The 26,548-nt window shown below is 41.7% G+C and overlaps 1 protein-coding gene across 1 annotated transcript in view; it reads right to left on the bottom strand.

The window, feature by feature from the left end:
- LOC137634784 (jmjC domain-containing protein 8-like) overlaps nucleotides 1-25,300 on the bottom strand; it is a 117,903-nt gene extending 92,603 nt beyond the window's left edge. The window contains exon 1 of the mRNA XM_068367320.1: nucleotides 25,154-25,300. Coding sequence (XP_068223421.1) covers nucleotides 25,154-25,245 — 92 coding nt within the window. The 5' untranslated portion in view covers nucleotides 25,246-25,300. The remainder of the gene's footprint in view (nucleotides 1-25,153) is intronic.
- Nucleotides 25,301-26,548: the final 1,248 nt, after the last annotated feature.

The raw sequence follows: 26,548 nt of genomic DNA, 5'->3' as shown, positions 1-26,548 counted from the left end.
TTGCAAACATTCTTGTGAAGGGTCCATTCTGTAGGGATGATCTGACCCTTCCGGCTGAGGCGGTCTGCCATGACGTTCATGTCGCCTTGAATGAACCTCGTTACAAGCGATATCTTTCGATCTCTTGACCAGGTGAGGAGGTCCCTTGCGATCTCGAACAACATCCTCGAATGAGTCCCTCCTTGCTTGGAGATGTACGCCAAGGCTGTAGTGTTGTCGGAGTTCACCTCCACCACCTTGCCTAGAAGGAGGGACTTGAAGCTTCTCAAGGCCAGATGAACTGCCAGTAGCTCCTTGCAGTTGATGTGAAGTGCTCTTTGATCCGGATTCCACGTGCCCGAGCATTCCCGACCGTCCAGTGTCGCACCCCAGCCCGTGTCCGATGCGTCCGAGAAGAGAAGGTGGTCGGGGGTCTGAACAGCTAGTGGTAGACCTTCCTTGAGAAGAATGTTGTTCTTCCACCAAGTCAGTGCAGACTTCATCTCTTCGGATATAGGAACTGAGACCGCTTCTAGCGTCATGTCCTTTCTCCAGTGAGCAGCTAGGTGATACTGAAGGGGTCGGAGGTGGAGTCTCCCTAACGCGATGAACTGGTCCAGCGATGAAAGCGTCCCTATTAGACTCATCCACTGTCTGACTGAACATCGGTTCCTTTTCAGCATGCTCTGGATGCATTCTTGGGCTTGACTGATTCTGGGGGCCGACGGAAAAGCCCGAAAAGCTTGACTCTGAATCTCCATACCTAGATAGACTATAGTTTGGGATGGGACGAGTTGGGACTTTTCTATATTGACCAGGAGACCCAATTCCTTGGTCAGATCCATAGTCCATTTGAGATTCTCCAGACAGCGACGACTTGACGCAGCTCTTAAAAGCCAGTCGTCCAAATAGAGGGAGGCTCTGATGTCTGCTAAATGCAGGAATTTGGCAATATTCCTCATCAGCTTGGTAAACACTAGAGGTGCCGTGCTTAGGCCAAAGCACAGGGCTTGGAACTGGTAAACCACCTTCCCAAAGACGAACCTTAGGAAAGGTTGGGAATCTGGGTGGATGGGGACGTGAAAGTACGCGTCCTTTAGGTCTAACGAGACCATCCAGTCTTCCTTCCTGACCGATGCTAGCACCGACTTCGTCGTCTCCATGGTGAACGTCTGCTTGGTGACAAAGACATTTAGAGCACTGACGTCCAGCACCGGTCTCCACCCTCCTGTCTTCTTCGCTACTAAGAAGAGACGGTTGTAGAAGCCCGGGGATTGATGGTCCCGGACTATGACTACCGCTCCCTTTTGTAGCAAGAGAGACACCTCTTGCTGTAAAGCTAGCCTCTTGTCCTCCTCTCTGTACCTGGGAGAGAGGTCGATGGGAGTTGTTGCTAGAGGGGGCTTGCGCAAGAATGGAATCCTGTACCCCTCTCTGAGTAACTTCACAGACTGTGCGTCTGCACCCCTGTTCTCCCAGGCCTGCCAGTAGTTCTTGAGCCTGGCTCCCACTGCTGTCTGGAGAAGATTGCAGTCAGACTCTGCCTTTTGAGGACTTGGAACCCTTCTTCTTTTTGCCACGTTGAATATCGGCACGGGTACCTCCTCTGCTGGAGGTTCTGCCACGAAAGGGCGGAATGAACCTAGACGCTGGTGTGTCCATCCTAGGTCTAGGCACGGAAGGTAAAGCTGTGACTTTACGTGCGGATGACGCCACCAGGTCATGGGTGTCTTTCTGGATCAACGAGGCGGCAATCCCCTTGATCAGCTCTTCAGGAAAGAGACACTTGGATAGCGGAGCAAACATCAGCTCTGACTTCTGACATGGTGTGATCCCCGCCGACAAGAAGGAGCAAAGGTGATCTCGCTTCTTAAGAACTCCAGACACGAAAGAAGCCGCAAGCTCGCCAGATCCATCCCGAATGGCTTTGTCCATGCATGACATGATGAGCATGGCAGAGTCCTTATCCGAAGGGGAGGTCTTTCTGCTCAACGCTCCCAAACACCAGTCCAGGAAGTTGAAGATCTCAAACGCACGGAAAACTCCCTTTAAAAGATGGTCCATGTCCGAAAAGGTCCAGCAAATCTTGGAGCGTCTCATAGCCAGTCTGCGGGGAGAGTCTACCAGACTTGAGAAGTCGCCCTGGGCAGAGGCAGGAACTCCCAAGCCGAGATCTTCTCCCGTGGCATACCAGACGCTAGATTTGGAAGCAAGCTTGGTGGGGGGAAAGATGAAGGACGTCTTCCCAAGTTGCTTCTTGGCCTGCAACCACTCTCCCAGTACCCTTAAAGCTCTCTTGGATGAGCGCGCGAGTACGAGCTTCGTAAAGGCAGGAGCTGCTGACTGCATGCCTAAAGCGAACTCAGAGGGAGGTGAGCGTGGGGCTGCAGACACAAACTGGTCCGGATACAACTCCCTAAACAGAGCAAGGACTTTCCTAAAGTCTAAGGAGGGAGGCGTAGTCTTGGGTTCATCTATGTCGGAGTGTTGATCGTCCAAATGAGCAGCTTCGTCGTCATCAGAGATTCCTTCATCCGAATGCTGAGGAGGAAGCGGCAAAGGAGGAGAAGAAAGCTGAACGGCTGAATCCGGCAGCACAGGTGCATGCGTAGCTGCACTGGATCCAACATCATGCCGCTGCTGGTCAGTCTGAGAGCTGGCAACAACAAAAGCGGAGTGGTGGTGCGTGGTGGGGACTGCCGTGGGTTGCGGGGACTGCCGTGGGTTGCGGAGACTGCCGCATTGCGTCAAAACACGGCAGCTTGACAGCACCTTCCCACTGCTGATGCGGTAGCTCACACATGTCAACGGAGGGTGCCGCACGTCGGCTAACGTCAACATGCGTCTGGCAGGGTCGACTGCGCATCGGTGGTGGAGCTCTCACAGCCGGAGTGTGGGAGCAGGCAGCCGTAGTGTCAGCTGAGCGCACAACCGTGGCAGGTTGTGGGTTAACGGGTGCAGCTTCAACCTTCTCAGCACGATACTCCTGCATGTGTAATAATTAAAATAGTAATATTACATGTTTAAAACAAATGACGTAATATGTCATGTTGGTTGGAAGAGCTGACCGTGAGATTTGCTATGGTCAACTCAAATTGTAAGCAGGATGTAAGATGCTAAGTTGTCATTCTTTCTTAGTGTCAACACATTGTCTCTTCGTGTGAAAGTTTGTGACGTCACCGGATGCAGGTGTCTTCCGATTCCGTCACTTAGCCAAATTAAAGCAAGTGTACGATATTTGGGATATCAGTAATTTGTTCAGTTCATATCAAAACTTCACCAGAATTGGTCATGTGGACCAACACAGCTTCCTCCAGTGATGGAGATGTTTAACTCAGTTGTTTATTCACAATAAAACTTAAAAACCACTAAGATGTGTTCAATAAACCATTTAAATACATCTGAAAACAACTCATACTCAAATGTGTGCTTAAGACAGTAGCACACCAATAAATGGTGGCAGCGATTAAACTCAAAGACAGCGGTTAAACTCTAAGACAGCGATTAAACTCTAAGAATTAGAGAAATATCTTCAAGACTTCAAAATAAATAGCTGTAAAACCAGAGATATATCTTCAAGACTTCAACATAAAAGCTGTAATACCTGATAAAGATCTTCAAGAACTCAAAACTATCTACAAGAATCTACAATTTTGACTAAGTCCAACGGAAATGCTAACACCAACATATGTTAGTATACAAATAGAATCTTCAATCAACATCCTAGGAAACCCAAGGACTGGCATTCAACTATTGCAAGACATATCCAGGAAGAACTACAAACAACAAGAAACTAGAACGAGACATCGCTAACAAAACATCAAGAGAGAGAGAGAGAGAGAGACGACGAGTCGACTTCATATAAAGCTAAGTACAGAGATTTTGTATTCATTTCAGTTTGGACAGTGAAGTGTAGTTATCACAAGTCGTTAGTCAATTATTACTGGGGTGAGTGAATTCCTAAACTTTGTTATAAGAAACTCCGAATTCTCATTTAGAATTTTTCTTTCTTTGTGCTAATTCCTTTTTCTTTCATAAACTCTTGGGGGGAAATGTATTGGGATTAGTAACATTGTTGGGGGAATTTTATTATACATATGCGTTTACGCAGTGGGCGTCTGTACTCATATAGATATTTTGATAGGATTGAAAGGGGTCAAAGAGATAGAAAAAAAAAGAATACAGCAGTCATGGCTCCTCCTGTCAGCCCTACCCCTGGACCTAGTGGTGTAGGCCAGGCTAATCCTCCTCCAATTGTGACGCTTGTAAATGCCAGGTCAGCAATCCTTCCTTTTCAAGGCCGTGTCAACGGGTTCTTGCCACAAAATGTGGAGTCATGGATTTCATCCGTTGATGCCCATTTAAATGCCAAACAAATCGTAGATCCTTTTGTACAATTACAAGAAGCTAAAAGTTTTATAGATTTTTCTAAGGGGGATGCGAGTGCGTATTTAAGAGGTGTTTCATTTCAGGAAGCAGTTACTTGGGATGATTTCAAAGTTAGGTTACGCGCGATCTATGGGGGTGAGGAAGCTTTGGATGTAGTGTTAACGTTACGAAATACACTTAATCAAGCCACTATGAATCGGCTTAATGTTGTTGAGAGAGCAGCTCTCATAGCTGATAGGCTTAACGAATATCAGGACATTTTAGGTAATTCCACTTGGGTTACTAACGATAATATCTCCGTGAAAGATTTTTTACGATTAATGTATTTAACTTGCATGACACTTATGTTGCCTGAAGCTTTAGTACGGTGCTTTGATAAGAAGTTAATGCCTGCAAGTACGGAATTGGATGTCTATAAACAGATAAAGAAACACATGTCCAAGTGTCCAGATCTCGATCCCGTGTTAACTCAAGTTTTTGCTAAGAATGAAACAAAACCACAAACAGTGAACGTAATTAACAATCCAGTAGCGGGAGTGACGTGTTACAACTGCAAACGTCAAGGTCACATAAGCGCAGACTGTAGAACGAAATTTTGTTCAGTTCACAACACAGGATCACATTCTTATAGTCAATGTTACGCGCGTAAGACACAACAATATCCTAGAAATACACAGTCAATTCCACAGTCAGTTCCATATGGAAATAAAAAGAAAAATCCTCATTTTAACAATAAGAAGAAGCAACAAAATGTCAATGCAGTTCAGAGTCCGAAACAAACAAACACTTCTTCAAATATCGCTGAGCCTGGGCCGTCAAACCAGACCTCGCAAAGTCAGCCTAATTTTCAGAATGTGCAGAGCAAAGCAAATACCACATAGTTAACTCTAGAGGGGAAGAGAGTGATGTTGGGTCAAGGTCATTTATGTCAACATCAATAGTATTGAATAATCAATTTAATGTTTTATCAGATAATTGTGAGACAATAGATTTTCCTATGAAACACACGGCCGAATTAAGTAAAACAGTGCATGCTCCCGTAGATTTGCAACAAATTCATACAATAATAAGCCAAAATGAGTTACGGCCAACCTTATATGCTGTAAATTTAGAACACAAATCCTTTACGTTATTTTTTGACTCTGGTAGTCCACGTAATATTATGGATTTGAAGACGCATCATTTGTTGTTTTCGAACTTTCCGATTGAAAAATCAGGAATCAGACTTTCAGGTATAGGAAATAATGAATTAAACGTCATAGGCATAACTCATATTCAGTTCAGAGTCGGTAATCGCACGTTTGCCGATACATTTGTTGTAGTGAAAAACATTAATATGTATCCAGCTGTAATTATAGGATACCCATCTATGGGAAATCAAAACATTATCTTAGCTCCTGCAAAGCACGGCGTGTATATCAAAGGGAAATTCTATAAGTCTTCTAATACTTTAAAGTCAGTTTTGGATAAAAAGGAGAAGACAAATGTAACCGTAACGTACGTTGAAGAACCAATAACTTGTCTCACTAATAAAGAAATAATATACGCGACCCAGCAGAATTCTCGTTCACCCGTAATATCATCTTGCACGCAATATATCGAACCAAACATACCTTCGAATTTAATAGTGCAAATAAAGAAAACACTACCGGGATCTGAAATATTAATCCTTTCCGATACTTTGAAAACTAACGGATTGTCTGTCACACAAGCTATTTATACAGTAGGCTCACATCAGCAATGTAATATCGAAGTCTGTAATCATTTAAATAACACTTTAGTAATTCACAAAAATCAACATATCTTGGATGTAGAAGTTTATAAACATCGTATTCTTACCGTTGCTGAAATCAATCACTCTCAATCAGTTGCGGATGAATCCCTTTTACGATCTATTAAAAATAAAATCAGTAAGGACATTCAAGACGAAGAAATTCAGCAGAAAATTTTTGAACTTTTAAATAAATATACAGATGTCTTTTCCACTACGGATGGATCCTTAGGGAAAACAGATGTGATCGAGCATCAAATAAGGTTAAAAGACAAACAGAAAATTATATATGTACCCTCGTACAGACTCCCTATGAAATTCCAGAATGAAATAAATGATGAAGTAGGTAAAATGTTAGAGGAAGGAGTCATTAGAAAATCAAATAGCCCTTATAATTTTCCTTTAATAGTTGTACCGAAAAAAGATCGAACATGGCGTATCTGCGTCGACTTTCGTCGTCTAAACGAGGAAACGATCCCTGATCGATTCCCAGTGCCATGTACTGACGATATTTTGTCTTTGTTAGGTCAGAATAAATATTTTACCAGTTTGGACTTACTTAAAGGCTTTCACCAGATATCATTAGAAGAAGATAGTATCCCATACACAGCCTTCAGCACAGCCAGGGGACATTATGAATTTTTACGGATGCCTTTTGGTTTACGTTGTGCTCCTATAACATTTACAAGAATGATTAACATAGTGTTTGGAGACTTGTTAGGGGATATATTGCATGCCTATATGGATGATCTTGTAATCTTTTCCAACACCTTAGAGGAACATCTACGTAAGTTAGAACTAGTACTACAGAGATTAAGACAACATAACTTAAGGGTAAAGATTAGTAAGTGTGAATTTTTCAAAACAGAATTAATATATTTGGGTTTCATGGTGTCAAGCCAAGGTCTTAAAGTAGTCCATGATAAGGTGTCGGCTATACGTAATTTTCCCATACCTACTAATGTCAAGGGAATACAGCAATTTCTGGGTTGTAGTGGATATTACAGGCGTTTTATACGCAACTATTCAATAATAGCCGCTCCTTTAACTGATCTTACGAAGAAGGGCGTAGATTTCATATGGTCTGAGCAACATCAACAGGCGTTTAATACTTTGAAAGATGAACTGTGTAGTTCTCCTATCTTAAAATTTCCTGACTTCGGTAAGGAATTCTTCATTGCAACAGACGCCTCAGACTTAGGAGTAGGAGGGGTATTGCTTCAGCAATATGATAAACAGTTTTTCCCGATAGCTTTCTATTCTCGAAAATTGAGAACTTCCGAAAGTAAGTATGCAGTAATAGACAAGGAAGGACTAGCTATTGTTAATTCGCTAGTGCATTTTAAGTTCATAATTTACGGTTATCCCGTTAAGGTTCTTACTGACCATAAACCACTAACAGAGTTCTTTAAAGGCTTCAATCACAGCCCTAAACGAACTCGGTGGCATTTAATCATTCAAGATTTTGGCGCAAGAATCGGGTATTTACCTGGGAAAGCAAATATCATTGCGGATGCATTATCACGCAACCCCGTGTCATCTTGTACGGAGTCTTTAGCTGAATTAATAGATATATCAACATCCATGCCTATTGTAAAAACAATATCTGAACAAGAAGATTTAGGCTGGAGTGCTGAATTGTTACAGACTGAGCAAAGAAAAGATCAGAAAATAGAAACAATTATAAATGCTTTGAAAGGCAATCATAAAGAAAAAGAATATATAAAGTATAAGCAGCAGAATTATGTAATCAAAGATAATATTCTGTGTAGGACTGTGACAAGGAAAACCCGCAATACACCACATGTAACTAACGACCAGGTAGTAGTACCAAACTCACTTGTTTCCACTGTCCTGAATTGGTTGCATTCAAATCCATTACATGGACACCCTGGGTTCTCATTAATGTCACAGAAAGCCAAATCATTGTTTTATTGGCATACAATGCTTACAGATATAAAAAGACACATAGCTAATTGTCGCACATGTCAGGAAAACAAAGGGCATACGAAAACACCTGTCAGCTTAGGAGCTTATCCTGTTCCCAATCAACCCTTTGAAAGAATACATTTAGATTTGTTAACAGGATTTTACGAGTCAGACAGAGGAAATAAGCACCTCTTAGTGATTATAGATGCTTTAACTCGATATACAGAACTAATAGCGCTTAAAACTAAAACTGCGATTGAATGCGCTAGGAAGTTTTACGAGTGTTACATTTGTAAACATGGAATTCCACACATGATAATCTCAGACTCGGGTGGTGAATTTAATAATCACTTTCTTATCTCATTGTGTGAATTCCTCAACATAAAGAAGGTTAATACCATGATATATCACCCAGAGTCGAATGGGCTAGTGGAAAGAGCAAATAGGAAGATATTAAATATATTAAGGGTAACACTAGGGGGATCAGACCCCAACTGGGATATTGCAATACCGGCGGCACTGAGTACTCTGAATCATTCATATCATATATCAATTAAAATGTCACCGCATGAAGCATTGTATGGTACCCCAGTTAGAACACCTTTCCATGTATTAACGCCTACAACTAATCTATCAAATCCTTTAAAAGAATGTATAAATGCAAGTATAAGTCGATATGATATCCTTCGAAAGAATTTAGAAGAATCACAAATCATAATGAAAAGGAATCATGATAAAATAGCGAAACCAACTAAAACATATACCGTGGGTGATAACATCTATATTCAAATCAATGTCAGAAAAGGGCTCAACTATAAACTAACACCTAAGTTTGAAGGCCCATTTAACATTTTGGAAACATTAACGGCCAATAGGTTTAGAATTCAAAACGTAGCCCAACCCACGGATGAGAGAATAGTACCATTGTCTCACATAAGAAATTAAAAAGAAGTGAGGAAAAATTTTAATTTTTGTGACTAAAAGTTTTCTTTTTAATACAGGAGTAATTACATATATTTTTTCTCGTTACAGGTTTCCAAGATGAATTTTTTGTTGTTGGGAGTGATATTGTTCGCTCAGACATTTTTTTCGTATGGGATGAGTTCTAAGACTAAGAATATATATTTTAAATATGGCAATATAGTTGAAAGACAAGAAGACATTTTTATTACATCAACCAACGTAATTGTCGAAGTGCATATGCAAGCAATTTTTCTTCAAGAGAATGATGTCACTAGCTTAAGAACCGCCATTTCAAGGTTTTCTGCATCATTGGATGAGTTGCATAGGAGACATTTTCATTTGACTACTAAGAGTTTGCTTGGATCAACATTAAAAGTTGCAGAGATGCTATCTGATGACTTGAAAAATAAGACTGGAGAGACAGGATCTTTGGCTTATGACCTTTTGATGTGGACTGTAGGACACGAACAAAAAGAAAGACGGAATCCGTTCATTTATGCTGCATTAAGCATCTTTGGGTCTGTTGCAAGTTTAGGTTTAGGACTTTCCAATCGTCTTAAAATTAGTAATCAAAATAAGAAAATTGAGTTCTTGACTCATAAAGATGAATTGATTATGTCAGAACTAAGGGATCAGTTAGCTTCAATCAATAAAATTATGGATTTGTTAAATGAACATTCAGATAATATCGTTCAAATTATGGAAGTACAGGATTTGTTAGCAACATTAACGTATTATGATTCAAAGATAGATCACATACATAACAGAATTGCACATTTCATTGAGAAATCCAAGGATTATGTAGAAGCTATCACGTTAGCAACTAAAGGTGTATTGTCGCCCCATTTGTTGCCTATACGTTACTTAAAATTAGTTCTGGAGAACACTAGGGATAAACTAGGCTATGTTCCTTTGTTAGACGAACATAGGTTAGAATTTTATTACAGCCTAATTACAGTAAACGTAGATAATAACAAGATTAGGATTACAATTCCCTTTGATTCTTCTGATGCCTGGCAATCTTACAGGATATCACCATTTCCGACTTTCATGACGAATCACTCAAATCCAGTAATATCCAGTTTGACAGGACACGTATTGATTTCCCCAGACAAGGAAACATATACGGTCATTAAAGACTTAAATCAATTAACTCACTGTTCAGACGCAATGGATAGAAAAATATGTACAGCTGACTCATTTGAATTCCGTAAAAACTTGATGGATTCATGCGAGTTAGGTATAGTGCTAGACGGTGCTCTCTCCCATACAAGTGAAAATTGTCTGGATAAGCTTTATCCCTTTGACAATAAAGAATTCAATTGCAGACTAAATAATGGCTCGTGGATACGATACGACAAGGACGGCTTCAATGTATCATGCCCTGACGGATCCACATCCTTCAACAACATCTTCGTCGCAGCAGATGGCTGTATCGGGACTTCCCCGAATTCCATGGTGACTGGCCTACGGACAATCATCAGAGAACGAGCTTACTTCGCGAACTTCACGTGGACCTCTACAACGCCCGCACTTCCTCTCCCCTATAAAGGAAGTGTGGCGAAACGCTTAATGAAACTTACCGAAAAGGACCACCTGTCGCCGACTTACAAAGAGATTCTTCACCCTATATTACTAGCAGGTTTATGTGTAACGGTGTTAATTTTTATCGCCGTGAACATCCTTGTTTGGCGTAGGTTACGGCACAGCAAGCAGCTACAAAGGAACGAGTTGAATAGGCCTCATTCGCTAAGGGAGTAATTTGTCAGGATGATGTTTGTATGAAAAGCTGATTAGTACGCTAGTAATATGTAATTAAAGAAATTCTCTACATTTGCATTGTTAAAAATACATTTAAAATAACATTTAAAAAAATAAATAAAATAAAAAAGGATATAAATCATTTTTTTCTCTCGGCATCTAATAAAAATATATAAGCCGGAATGTTAAAAAAGAAAAGAGAAAAAAAAAAAAAAAAAAAAAAAATATAAGATATATAACAGAATCTATGGGCATCTAATAAAATGTATCAGCCCTATATATAAATATATATATATATATGTACGAAACCGTGGTACGTGTACGTACCAGGAATTCGTATTTGTGCACTAAAAATTGAGTATCTTGTTTCTGACAAAGGTAACAATTATTCTTTATCAAGTTACCGAATCATTTGTAAGTCAGAATTTGTTTTGTTTTTTGGTACCATGTAATCATTTGCTAGCAATGTACCATATATATGATCTTGGTTTTATCATGCATTTTTCTTTTTGCTTTGGTAATATCTTTTTTGTATGCATTATTGTTATTAATTTTGATGTGCCTATTTGGACATTCGTCCTCAGTTGGATATAGTTAGTTTTGAACAATGAATGATACGTATGTCCAGTCACACCTAATAACCATGTTTCCGCTTGTTGTTAAATTTTTGTAAAAAAATTGAGATAGCTGGCCGAGCTTATGTAATAATTAGAATAGTAATATTACATGTTTAAAACAAATGACGTAATATGTCATGTTGGTTGGAAGAGCTGACCGTGAGATTTGCTATGGTCAACTCAAATTGTAAGCAGGATGTAAGATGCTAAGTTGTCATTCTTTCTTAGTGTCAACACATTGTCTCTTCGTGTGAAAGTTTGTGACGTCACCGGATGCAGGTGTCTTCCGATTCCGTCACTTAGCCAAATTAAAGCAAGTGTACGATATTTGGGATATCAGTAATTTGTTCAGTTCATATCAAAACTTCACCAGAATTGGTCATGTGGACCAACACAGCTTCCTCCAGTGATGGAGATGTTTAACTCAGTTGTTTATTCACAATAAAACTTAAAAACCACTAAGATGTGTTCAATAAACCATTTAAATACATCTGAAAACAACTCATACTCAAATGTGTGCTTAAGACAGTAGCACACCAATACATGAAGGAAGCTAGCTGAGTCTGCATAGACTGCAGCAAAGACCACTTAGGGTCTACAGCGGTTGGTGCAGCAACAGACGGAGTGATTGCCTGCTGCGGAACCACTCTACCTCTCTTGGGAGGTGTGCAGTCTTCGGAAGACTACGGCGAGTCCGAACTGACCCAGTGGCTACACCTGGGCCGTTGGACTCGCTCGGAAGGGACCTTGCGCTTGAGAGGTCGTGAGACCTTGGTCCAGCGTTTCTGTCGAGAAACTTCTTCCGCAGACGAGGAATGAATGGGCTCACTCGTCTGTTTGTGGGTGGGACGATCTCTGCAAGATACGTCCGCAACCACTGAGGGTACATCTGTACGCTGATCAAGGCCTGTCGAACCCTTTGGTCCTTCGACATTGCTTCTCCCCTGGGCTTGGGAGCTTGCAAGAGGTCCCGGACTGGGAGGACGACTGGCACGAACAGATGCACCCTCATGCGTAACACTGACACTTTTCACAGCACTTGCACTCACTACACTTCCCACTGCACTTTTCTCCTTCAACTCTTTGACGTCGGCTAAGAGTTGATTGCGGTCATTCGCTAATGACTCAACTCGGTCACCAAGAGCCTGAATGGCACGCATCATGTCCGCCATCGAGGGTTGCTGAGAGCTAGTAGAAGGGTCGGGTGTAACCACTACAGGGGAAGGAATAGGTTGAGGGGCATGGGGAGAGGAAAAATCAAAAGAGCGAGAAGAACTCCTCCTGATCCTATCCTTCTCTAGCCTACGTGCATTCTTAAGGAATTCTTGAAAATCGAATTCCGAAAGCCCAGCGCATTCCTCACATCGATCTTCCAATTGACAGGCTTTACCCCTACAATTGGAACAAACGGTGTGAGGATCGATAGAGGCCTTCGGAAGACGCCTAGAACAGTCCCTAGCGCTACACTGCCTGTACTTGGGGACTTGAGTAGGGTCAGACATCTTGAATTAGTCAAAGGGGGAAATCCAAAATCTATCAAAGTCGTCAACAAATAATCCAAAATCTAATCAATAAAGCTTGATAAGGTATTGATGATAACTCCTGTACAGCGAAAGCTAATAACTAGAGAGAATACATCACCAAATAGCGTGAAAATCAACTCCAGAAACAACAGCGTATCAAGTAGGTCTTGCCGGTGGCACGACAGAGAGAAAATTGGTTCTTGTTGACAAGAAGTACCTGAGTACCTACTCGACAGATGGCGCTGTTGTTGTACACCCCCACCTGTATAGCGATCGCTGGCGTATCCCGCCCGTAGGTTTTTTCTGTCGGGCAGCAGAGCTGCAGCTACATGATCACCGGGTAAGATTAATATTGAAAAATAACAAAAACAAAATAAATAGGTACCTGGTAAGGAAGTCGACTTGAACAATTACTCTGCCTTTTAAGTACGTCTTCCTTACGGAGCCTCGCGATCCTCTTAGGATGCTGATCGACCCCTAGGATCTGAAGTATCAAGGGTTGCAACCCATACAACAGGACCTCATCAAAACCCCTAATCTAGGCGCTCTCAAGAAATGACTTTGACCACCCGCCAAATCAACCAGGATGCGAAAGGCTTCTTAGCCTTCCGGACAACCCAAAAAACAACAATAAAAACATTTCAAGAGAAAGATTAAAAGGGTATGGAATTAGGGAATTGTAGTGGTTGAGCCCTCACCCACTACTGCACTCGCTGCTACGAATGGTCCCAGTGTGTAGCAGTTCTTGTAAAGAGACTGGACATCTTTCAAGTAAAATGACGCGAACACTGACTTGCTTCTCCAATAGGTTGCGTCCATTATACTTTGCAGAGATATATTTTTGCTTAAAGGCCACGGAAGTTGTTACAGCTCTAACTTCGTGCGTCTTCACCTTAAGCAAAGTTCGGTCTTCCTCACTCAGATGTGAATGAGCTTCTCGTATTAACAATCTGATAAAGTCTGACCAAGCATTCTTTGACAAAGGCAAGGATGGTTTCTTAACTGAACACCATAAAGCTTCAGATTGGCCTTGTAAAGGTTTAGTACGCTTTAAATAGAACTTAAGAGCTCTAACAGGGCATAAGACTCTTTCTAGTTCATTGCCTACGATCTCCGATAAGCTGGGAATATCGAAAGATTTAGGCCAAGGCCGAGAAGGCAGCTCATTTTTGGCTAGAAAACCAAGTTGTAGCGAACAAGTGGCTTTTTCTGACGAAAATCCTATGTTCTTGCTGAAGGCATGAATCTCACTGACTCCTTTAGCCGAGGCTAAGCATACCAGGAAAAGAGTCTTAAGAGTGAGATATTTCAGGGAGGCTGATTGTAACGGCTCCAACCTGTCTGACATGAAGAATCTTAGTACCACGTCTAAATTCCATCCAGGGGTAGCCAAACGACGCTCCTTGGTGGTCTCAAAAGACTTAAGGAGGTCTTGCAGATCTTTATGTTTGGAAAGATCTAAGCCTCTATGCCGGAAGACCGATGCCAACATGCTTCTGTAGCCCTTGATAGTGGGAGCTGAAAGGGATCGTCCTTTTCTCAGGTATAGGAGAAAAACAGCTATTTGAGCTACAGAGGTACTGGTCGAGGATACAGAAACTGACTTGCACCAGTCTCGGAAGACTTCCCACTTCGATTGGTAGACTCTAATGGAAGAAGCTCTCCTTGCTCTAGCAATCGCACTGGCTGCTTCCTTCGAAAAGCCTCTAGCTCTCGAGAGTCTTTCGATAGTCTGAAGGCAGTCAGACGAAGAGCGTGGAGGCTTTGGAGTACTGTACCTTCTTTACGTGTGGCTGACGTAGAAGGTCTACCCTTAGAGGAAGACTTCTGGGAACGTCTACTAACCATCGAAGTATCTCGGTGAACCATTCTCTCGCGGGCCAGAGGGAAGCAACTAACGTCAACCTTGTCCCTTCGTGAGAGGCGAACTTCTGCAGTACCTTGTTGACAATCTTGAACGGTGGGAATGCGTAGAGATCCAGATGTGACCAATCTAGGAGGAAAGCATCTATATGTATTGCTGCTGGGTCCGGGACTGGAGAGCAATAGATTGGAAGCCTCTTGGTCAGCGAGGTTGCAAAGAGATCTATGGATGGTTTACCCCAAGTGGCCCAAAGTCTCTTGCACACATCCTTGTGGAGGGTCCATTCGGTTGGAATTACTTGCCCTTTCCGACTGAGACAATTTGCTATGACGTTCAAGTCGCCTTGGATGAACCTCGTTACTAGGGAGATGTCTTGACCTTTTGACCAGATGAGCAGGTCCCTTGCGATCTCGTACAACGTCAGTGAGTGGGTATCTCCTTGTTTGGAGATGTACGCCAAGGCCGTGGTGTTGTCCGAGTTAACTTCCACCACTTTGCCTCGAAGGAGAGACTTGAAGCTTTTCAAGGCCAGATGTACTGCCAACAGCTCCTTGCAGTTGATATGCATGCTCCTCTGACTCGAGTTCCACAGTCCTGAGCATTCCCGACCGTCTAGTGTCGCGCCCCAGCCCACGTCCGATGCGTCCGAGAAGAGAACGTGGTTGGGAGTCTGAACAGCCAGGGGAAGACCCTCTCTTAGGTTGATATTGTCCTTCCACCAAGTCAGACAAGACTTTATCTTTTCGGAAACCGGGATCGAGACCGCTTCTAGCGTCTTGTCCTTTTTCCAGTGAAAAGCTAGATGGTATTGAAGAGGACGGAGGTGTAGTCTTCCTAGTGACACAAATTGTTCCACGGATGACAGCGTCCCTACCAGACTCATCCACAGCCTGACTGAGCAGCGTTCCTTCTTCAGCATCTTCTGGATGGATAGCAGGGCTTGATCTATTCTGGGGGCTGATCGTCTTGTTGTTCAGCAACGTCCTCATCAGAGGGTTCCTCATCCGAAAACTGATGAGGAAACGGCAACGGAGTGGGCAACGTCTGGCTCGCTGAGTCCGGTCGCACTGGTGGATGCGTGACGGAGCCGGACGCAACATCATGGAACTGCTGCACAGTCTGTGAACTGTCAACAACCATGGGTGCGCGAGGAAGCACAGCGTCAACCCGAGACTGTCTAGACCGTCTGGGTTGTGCAGTCAACACCCTACCGGGTTGCTGAGGTTGACGCACTGCGTCAAAACAAGTCACCTCTGCTGGTTGTTGAACGTCCTGAACGTCAACAACCACCTCCGAGCGTAGCTTAACGTCAACGTGCAGCTGGCAACCCACACTGGGTCGCATCGGTGGAGGAACCACCTCAACTGGCAGACGCGAGTAGGTTACCTCAGCGTCAACAGGGCGCACAACCGACCGGTTGGAAGGTTGTTGGCCAGAAGGTTCGGTAGCAACCATCTCTGCATTAAAGTCCTCTATCAAGGACGCAAGCTTGGACTGCATGTCTTGCAGCAACGCCCATTTAGGGTCTACGGGAGCAGGTGTGGCAACAGACGGGGTTAGCGACTGAGGCGGTACCGCTTACCATCCCTGAAAGCCTTGTTATGCATGACATAATTGTACAGCAAAACTTCAAAGGCTCGAAAACAGCTGTGAAGTTGACCTGTAAAAAAACTTGGAGCGTCTCCTGGCCAGGCGCCAGGGAGAGTCTACGAGAATTGAGAAGTCTATCTGGGCAGAGGCATGAACTCCCAAGCCGAGAACTTCTCTCGTGTCATATCAGACTCTCGCTCTATAAACCAGTTTAAAAGAAGGGAAAGCAAAGGCTGTATCCCCCAAACTCCTCCTGGTGCAAAAACCAGTCGCCTAGCCAACGTAAAGCTCTCTAGGAGAGCGAGAGAGCACTAGCTTAAAAACAACGGCTTCGAAGTAGTTAGGCCTAGTGTAAGCTCTGACGTTTAGGCGAACGAGGAGCAGCAGTTACAAAAAGATCCGGACAAAGATCCTTAAAAAAATCATCATGATTTAATTAAAGTCCATAGGAGGCTAAGCAGCTTTAGGCTCCTCTCCATCTGACAGAGTCCTCAAGGGAATATCAGTAGGAGGGGGAACAGCAACTTCCTCATCTACAGGAACCTTGTCCGATAAAAGCTGAGTCTCAAGCAAGGGAGAGACCTACCGTGGTGGCAATGCTTTACAAGCAGAGTCCACACTCACTGGTGCATTAGTAGCGGACCAGAACGCAACGTCATGTAACTGCTTGACAGTCTGTGAACTGTCAACAACTGAACTGTCAACCACAACAGGTGCGTGAGGGCGTCCACTCGAGACTGCTTTGACTGCCTAGACTGAGCAGTCAAAACAACTCTAGAATGCGGAGGTTGACGCACAGCGTCAAAACAAGTCAACTCCGATTGTTAGTGAACGTCTTGAACGTCAACAGGAGCATCAGCAAGTGGCCTAACGTCCAAATGCGGCTGAAAAACCACACGAGACCGCATCGAGTGTGGTTCTAAACAACCTGACTGACGTGACTAAGCTACGCCAACGTCAACAGTAAGCACAAAGGAACGTTAGGTTGGCTGAAAGCCAGGATATCGATGAGATAAACGGCTAGACTCAACGGACTAATCGGCAGAATAGTCTTCCATAAGGGAGGCAAGCATATACTGCATGTCTTGCCATACAACCCATTAAGGATCAACAGAAATGGTTGTGGTAAGAGACGAGGGTAACGTCTGTGACCGCAACACTTTGCCAACAGAAAAAGACTCTCGGAGTCTGTGTTACGCTTTTGTTAGGCGGCGAGCAGTTATCCGATGACTGCATAGGGTCAGAGCTGTCCTAATGGTTGTAACCAGGACGCTGGACCTGTCCTGAAAGGACTGACTTTCGCTTAAGGGCTTCGAAACCTTGTGACAGGTTTCTTATGCGAAAAGCCTTCGGATGACGAGGAGAAACAACGTCTCTCTCGTCTTATGGTAGGGGAGATCTTGGTAAGATACACCCGATACCATAGAGGGAAAACGTCTGTTCGTTGATCAAGGCCTCTCGAACCCATAAGTCGTATGACATTACTTCTCCCCTGGGCTTGGGAGCTTGCAAGAGGTCCCGGACTAGGCGAACGACAGGCACGAACAGACGAACCCTCGGTCGCAACACTGATAACACTTTGCGCAATATCACTTTATCACTACGATTTTCTGTTTAGCACTTATTTCACTGAAATCGAAACTTTTACTGATTTCTACCTGAAACACGCAATTCTACCCTTCATTAAAAGGTAGTAATTGCGAAATCAGTCGTATAATGCAAGCTCATTAATACCAGCAAAAAACAGAAAACATATTTTAAGATAAAAAATTCAGTGGCTGGGAAAGAGACTAAACACTAGTTCATATAACTACGTTTTCAATCTCTCACCGCACATAGCCTGGGGACGAGAATAAAAAACTAAAAACGTTTTATCCTTCCTCCCCGTACAGCGACTAGGGACGAGAGTAACTCGAGAACAACGTTACCCGCTTGAACGGAACGTTTTCTCTCCTCTCTCTCCCTCCGTCTCTATCTCTCTCTCTCTTTCTCTCTTGATTTCGCACCTAAGAGAAGAGCCCAATTATATTTCGTCAAAAAAACATGTTATTTGACTAAAGGAAAAAACTGAAAGGTTTTTCAAATAAAAAGTTCCTTTAAAATAGAATTTAAAACATTTAAGCTAAGAAAGAATGAACAAAACGTCAGAATCGATTTACTCTTACTGCAAAGTGAAACCGTGATACACTCTCTCTCTATCGTAACGATAGAGCGCATGTTGAACGTCCTGAACGTCGACAACTGCGTAGCATAAATAAACAAAACTTTAGTTCATCTTTGAAAACAGTACGAAGACTATCCAAGAAATTCTTTCATAAAATATTACATTTAAAAAGTTTTAAATCCTTTAAAAGCTAATTACGATATAAAGGGCTCAACGTTGATTAACTTCGGTTTCCAATATAGGACCGCCTACTCTCAGGAAAGGTCTATATAAACAAAACATTAAAATTTATTTTTATATGTTTATAATAAAAGGAACGTTAATCGAAGAGGCCTAATAAAGGCGGAGAGATATAAAATATATAGAGGAAAATCTATAACGTGATAAGATAATTACTAAAAGCCTAAACACACTTCCGTCTAAGGGAAGGGTCGGCCATTTAAAAGTGAAAGAAAGTCCATACTCTCTTTGTCACCATAATTAAATCTATCCAAAACGAGTTCAAGATTTAAGATGAAGATAAAACACCTGCATAGCGAAAGCTCAAAACTAGAATACAGTAAAGTACTTCACCAATTAGTTGTGAAAAAACTCCAGTTTAGCAACAGCGAGTAAGTACGTCTTGTCGATAGCTCGACAGAGAGAAAATTTAGTCTTTGTTTACATTGAGTACTGGGTATCTGGACGACAGATGGCGCTGTTGGGCACACCCGCAACCTGTGTAGCGATCGCTGGCGAGTTTTTACCATAGAGTTGTCTGTCGGGCAACAGAGTTGCAGCTATATAATCACCGGCTAAGTTAAATATTGAAAAATACAAATTACTTTTAGACCTGAGAACTTTACATAGGAGTCACATAACAGCACAAGCTGGAACACACCTATAAAATCTTTTAACTATGCATCAACAGTCAGACTGTTACCAGTGGGTAGCCGGGAAGCATGGCCTGGCCCCCACTCACTCACTAAAATCCCACTTTGACTGCAGATGAGAACGTCTCCATGTTCCTGTGGGTCACGTCTTGCAGGTAGTGGGTGATGGAGGTCGTTTAATGCTTCCACACATCTGCCTGTAGTACCTACGCCACAGAGTAGTTACGTTGAAATGCCAGGGACGTGCTTATGCCCCTGACGTAATGAGCTCTAGGTCGACGAACTGGAGGAGTTTCAGGATTGAGTGCATGATCAATGACTGTGCGAATCTAAACTGAGATGGTATTCTTTTTTACCCTCCTCTTGAACTTCCCCGTGCTGACAAAGAGTGCTGACACTCAGGGACAAGCTGCTGCAGTGCCTCTAAGGTAATAACTTAAGACTCCTCACTGGCCAAAGTAACAATTGATCTGGATCATCAATTACAAAACAAAGACTCTTGGCAATAAACTCAGGGATGAAGCCGAGTGTCACCTCACCCATTCCCTTGAACGGGCGACGTAGTAGGTTAGACCATGAAGTTCACTAACTCTCTCTGCCGAAGCTAACACAAGCAAGAATACTGTTTATAAAGTGAGTTGGTGATCTGTTGCCTGGCGTAATGATTCGTAGGAAGCATCCTTCAGAGACTGAAGAACACGAACCATATTCAAAGGAGGTCTAACTTCTGACTCGGGGCAAGTAATTTCATAAATTCGTATAAGGAGAGAATTCCAACAAAGAGGAAAGATCGAATCCTTTCAGTCTAAAGGTCATGCTTAAGGCTGAGCGGTAGCCTTTCACTGCCGAGACCAAGAGGAGTTTTTCTACCCAAAATTATGGTATACAAGGAACTCCGTTATTACTGGAATAGTAGCATCGTGGGGATAGATACCCTTTCCATGAAACAAACCACGGAAGACAGTTCTTTGCCTGGTAGACTGAAGCAAAGGATCTTCATAAGTATCCAAACATCCTTCTCGTAACCTGTTGCAAAAAGCCTCTCTGCAAGAGGAGATGCTGGATAGTCTCCACACAAGAAGACGAAGATAAGTTACTGTCTTGTGATAGATGTTCACGTTTGGTTGTCTGAGTATATCTCGTCATGGAGGGAGTTCTCTTGGAAGCTCTATCAGGCGCTGCAGAAGGTCCAGAAACCACTCTGTGTGATGCCATAGCAGAGCTGAGAGTGTTATAAACAGGTTGTTGGATACTCTGGTCTTGTTGAGTACCCTTCACATCAGACAGAACGGAGGGAAAGGCATACACGTCGATATTGTCCCACCTTTGTTGGAATGCATCTTGTCAGAGTGCCTGAGGGTCCAGGACTGGAGAACAGTAAAGTTGGTTCCTGAAAACCAGAAACGTCATCAACAAGTCCACAGTCGGGGAACCTCAAAAAGTCAGGATTTCGTTGGCTATCAGACAATTCAAAGACCATTCGGAGCCCACTAGCTGCGTAACTCTGCTCGGATTGTCTGCGAGCACATCCCTCTTTCCTGGAATGAAGAGAGCTGATTGGGACACCAAATGTTCTTCCGTCCATCTTAACATCTCTACTGATAGATGGCATAGGGGCTGCAAAAAGGTACTGCCTTGTTTGTTTACGTAGGCCACTAATGTGGTGTTGTTGCTCATCAACACCACAGTGTGACCAGCCACATACTGTTGGAGTGCTAGAAAGGCTGCTCTCATCTCTACAAGATTCATGAACTAGTACCTTCCGGACTCGGACCACAGCCCAGAGGACGTGTGGTGCAATTTATGCCCCCCACCCTTTTTTGTATGAGTCTGTATAAAGCACCAATTCGGGGAGGGCGACGAAAAGGTCTGTCCCTCTGAGGAGGTTCTCTTCTGTCATCCAATACTGAAGATCCATCCTTTGCTCCAGTCCCATGGGGACTAATGTATCCGGTGTTGGCTACACCTGGATTTCAGCCATCACTGTAGAGATCGGATCCTGAGACAGCCGTTGGGCACTAGACGGACCAGGGATGCTTAGGTAACCTAGGAGACACAACCATTGTTGTGCTGGAAGCCCTTCTCGTCTGAGGAAGGGGCTTGCAACCTCACTCAGCTTGTGTACTCTGTCGTCTGATGGAAAAACATTCTGAAGTTTGGTGTCTATTATCATACCCAGGTATATCAACTAAGCAGCTACATGGGGCTTATCTACAGTTAATCAAAATCCAACTGACGGAAGACAGATGCTGGGCCCAAAGAGAGGGAATGATGAAGAAAAGAAATGAGGCCAGTGATTCTTTCCATTCACCTCAGACTAAATTCATAACCCCAGTTCTCTACTAACTGCTAAGAGTCCTATGAGGGAGCAAAGGTAGCTATACCACCTGTTGAACAGCTGCCACAGGCCCTAGAGAGAACATATGTAGGGACCTGTGTGTTGCGTCTTGAAGGTAGTGGGTTGTGAATATGGTTTTGCGCCTCCGTACATCCACCTGTAGTACATGCGTCACAGAAAAGGTCTTTCTGAAGGCCAAGGATATGCCTACGCCCATGACACTATAAGCTCTGTGTCGAGCCTTTCCTTGTTGAGAAGAGGAGGGATTAACGGCCTGATCAATAATCAGCCTAATTCAAGAAGAGATTGTGTTCTTGGTGATCTTTACCCTGCCCGTACTGACACACATGTTTTATATGAAAGCGAGCGCCTTGTGTGCATTTGAAGTTCCATGACAATCCAGAGAAACAAGAAACAAAGGGCACTTCTCTCAGGAAGGTGCCTAGGAGAAGACTCTCCCTGTGAAGACTTCAAAGGTAGAATGGAGAACATATAACTACTCTGAAAACACCAGCTGTAGAAAAGTCTATACTGTAAGTTCCGAAACAAACTAAGAGAGACATCAGAAGCATCTAAGATCCCCCTACAAAAAGGAGGATCTGGCAAGGTTGAAGAACCTTGGAGCATGCTCTGGAGGAGACTTCCAGAGGGGCAAGAGCCTGGGAGAACAACACTCTGGAGGAGACCTACGGAAGGGAAAGACCCTGGGTTGAAGCTGAAGAAGACACCCGCGGTCGACAGCAGCACCTAGCTATGGGAAGATCCTGTGGGAGGGAGAAAAGTCTCTGGACAAGCAAAGGAAGAACAGGAAAACCAAAAGAGCTACTGCCTTCCAGGAAAGGCTGCTCCTACTCCTACAGGGGTTTCCTCAATGGGAACATCTTCCTCGAGGTCACTAGGGCTCCTACTCAAGCTGAAAAGAGAAGGACTCCCATCAAAAGGAAGATATTTCTGCTTCCCAAGGGAAATGAGAATGCCTTGAGGATTGCCATGGTAAGTATTGAGAGGTCATGGTTAAGCCACCACAAGGATAACTCCAAAGGACAATAAAAACTGTTTCCCCAAGGATGATATTCACGTAATCCATGAAGTCCAGTCCCCCAAAAGCCGGCAGGATGACATCCGGCTGTAATCCGCTAACCATTACAATATTTCACTAATTTTCCTTTAAACACCATCCCCCTAAGAACCTAGATTTCTCATTCTGAATCCCTAACAATGTTATAATTAAAATGAGCATTCCCATAAGAAACAAATGTTGAATTGATAAAAATTACATATCTAAAAAAAATATTCTAAATATAAACTATACTATAGGACTAAATGTACAATCAACCAAGTAAATGTATGAAACCATACCTTAATTTATTGCCAAAATAGAATTTTGCTATAAAAAAACCTATTTTGCCATTTTTCCCTTGGGAAACATGTACACTATATCGGTCAAGCAATTACTCGCCCGTATTTACAAATAAAACAGAAAAGAATACGGCTCTATACAGTATAAAGTTCATTACCAACATTTAGAGAGGGCACAGTTGTTTATTATGCACACTATTCGTGAGCATTTTTTTCATATTTTATTTTTCTATTTTTATCTGTTAAACTTAATATATAAAAATTATTACTTTAGTATCTAATGTTTTGTGACTCATCCTCATTTCCATCAACAAATACGGTCAATATAACAATAGCTGCATTGTTGTTAGAATTATTCAAAAGGAGTATGATGATTTTATGGATTCTATATTTGAAATTAAAATCTCAAATTACCCAATACCAATTAAAAAGAATCCCATTTCACTAATAAATGACTCCTTTCCAAATCAGAAATTTATCATATACTATATTGTACTGAATACCAAGACACAAACAGTAAAGCCCTCTACACATATTTCCCAAACATTCTGTGAGAAGTACAATACTGTATATTTACCTATAAAATGCTCTAGCAGAAACTGGGGCAGGCCTCCATGGCCAGGAATAGTATGATGTGCAAAATTATAATGGTGAGAATTTGTTTTATATAACTAATGCACTTTGGGTTAACTTGGGCAGGGTCTACACCTACATCCCAGCCACATAAGAACAGTCACACCAATTTGGGTTAGGTTAGAATATCTTGCTGTATGTTTTATGACATCTGCCTCTCAATGTAAGGTTAGGTGGAGGGGGTTCATTGAGATTAAAGACCATTAGTAAGTTAAGAAGCAGAGATATTAGGTTAAGTAAGGTTAGGTTAGAATGCATCCTTGTAACTCTACTTGCTAAATTTTTTAGAATGTTGACAGTTACTGATGAAGAAGTAATATGAGCCATAAGATCCTTTGTTGAGGCCTGGGATTCCAATCAGTAACAAGGTGCAATAAGGTAAAAAAAATGGAAAGGGATTACCCAGGTAGATGGAAGAAATGAAGTGGAGCAAAGGTAAAGAAGTGAGCGCAGCTAGAGGCTGAAGAGATCCTGCGAAGACTGTGTTAGGTACAATGACAATATAATTTTGAAAGGTACATATTTACATAATCATTAGCAATACCTTTACATTTATCAGACTGGTTACAATGAGAGTTATACCTTTTCAAGCTAGTGTAGTAAGTTAGTTTTGATCTCCCAATGGAGGTATGGGGCTAGATAAAAATGTATTTTGCAACAACCACAAAGGTCAGAATTACATAAAATATGAGGCAAGTGTTTTAAATAAATTGCAAGAAATTGAAGAATCACAAAGTTATTATTAACTTTCAGAATTTTCAAAAAATTTTGTAGGATGGGCTATATGTACGAGGAAATATGGCAATGAAAAACACATTGTGCAGTTGAAAAATGCATGGTCCATGAATTAGGTAAGACACAATTCCCTAGTTCCTAACAGCTCACTCACAAAATAAAATTGTGGCAACTATCTATTAATAGTCAACTGTCTAGCCTGTAGGCTTTAACTCAGTATTGTAAACGACCTTTTTCTTGTGACCATAAACAGTCTTAATGAAAATCTTAAGTTTTAATTTCATTGACAACAAACAAATAATGGCATTAGGTAATTTTTGTATTTTAAGGTCTCCTTTCAAATCCATGGCCCTACTTATGGATACCACCAACTATCTACAAGGATTTTGCAACATATCCAACTCTCATATGTCGTTCTCTCAACTGACCTAACTCTGGGCATGAAAATAAATGTTATGTATTATCCTTTTCTTTGCACAAGTTATACACATCATCTATGTATTTTCCCTGAAATCTGGTTTTACTTTGAGCATTTTTAATACTGCTTTCATTGTTGCCTAGGGTTGCTTTATCAATATCCAATAAGAATCGTCCAACGCAAGGGAGTTTATCTCTAACCTAGAAAATAAAACAATCAAGATATTTTCACACAGGGATCATTCTTACCATCCTCCATCTTCTTCCAGTATGGAAGCATCTTCCAAGGCGACTACTGTAAAAATAAAAATGATATTGACAAAATTTCGGTACAGAAACATTTTGAAATGACAGGTGGCAGCTGATCACACGTCCAGTCAAGTCTGCCATAACGCCTAGATCACGTCCTATGTAACGGCGACCCTGTGTAATTTTTCCTTGTTTAGTCAATTATTTAAAATAGAAAATAAGAGAATTGTGCAATATATCAAAATTTGTAAAAACAATAATTGAACAGTTTTAGTTATATATTAGTTTTTTTATCTAGTCCATATGGGCTCACGTCCCCATTATACATGGCGTACATGGGTATACGGATATATGTACTTTAGTGTATAGATATGTGAATAGAAGTAGTTTTGCTTTTTTTGCTGTAATCTTGTACTATCATTGTAAGTCAAATTATAATTTTGTATATTTTGTAATGCCCTCTTATACCCTGAGAGCGATCGCTAGAATTAATAAAAATCCTTAATCCTCAAAAATCCTTAGGTTTCATTTTTTTCCAATGTTGTTTTACAGTTGGTTTAATGTGTCTTTTCTGGCTTTCCACGATTTGCAAATAATATTTCTATACCTAAATATGTATTTGTCATTTTCTATTTCAAAGAGCAGTAGAATTTTTATTGTCATTTCTTTTCTGGGTGTGGTTTCATGAATTAAATGAACTGATTTCTTATGGTATTGGATTTTATGCAGTCTAATGAAAAGTACATCAAAGTTTTTGTTACTGTTCTTTGAATATTTTGTCTTAACTGTTCATTACTTCTTTTATAGTTTATTTACCTCCTTATTTCCTTTCTTTACTGGTAATTTTCCGTGTTGAACCCCTTGGGCTTAAAGCATCCTGCTTTTACAACTAAGGTTGTAGCTTAGTTAATAATAATAATAATAAAATTTAATCAATTAAGTTAACACTTCCACACAAGAACACAGGATATATGCAGATAAAATTCGTGTATTTTATGTTTTAGGCAGGGTGCTCGGTAGCAACCTTTCTCGAGACGACTTTTGTACTGCCTTTTCAATATTAAAGAAAAAAAATGCTAGTCCTGTTCTGAGTTCATCGCATATGCTTAAGCCAACACCATTTCTTGAAAGCAGTTAGACACAGTGTAAAATACTCATATGACAATATAAAATGACATACTAGCAACAGTGAGGAAAATAATTTCAAAATTATTATGGAAAGGTTTTCATGTGTACTTTATCGTCTTCAATTTATTCAATATATTATGACAAATCTCTTTAGACATAATATCCTTTACAGATAAAAACCATGCTTGGTTTCAATATAATAATCTTTGACATGTGTAATGAACAGCTATCTGTAACAAAATCTACAACGAATTCACTTTAAAACAA

Source organism: Palaemon carinicauda, chromosome 45 (assembly GCF_036898095.1).
Source record: "Palaemon carinicauda isolate YSFRI2023 chromosome 45, ASM3689809v2, whole genome shotgun sequence".
Classification (NCBI taxonomy): Eukaryota; Metazoa; Arthropoda; class Malacostraca; order Decapoda; family Palaemonidae; genus Palaemon; species Palaemon carinicauda.
The sequence above is the reverse complement of the archived record's forward strand: the minus strand, read 5'-3'. Positions and strand labels throughout refer to the sequence as shown.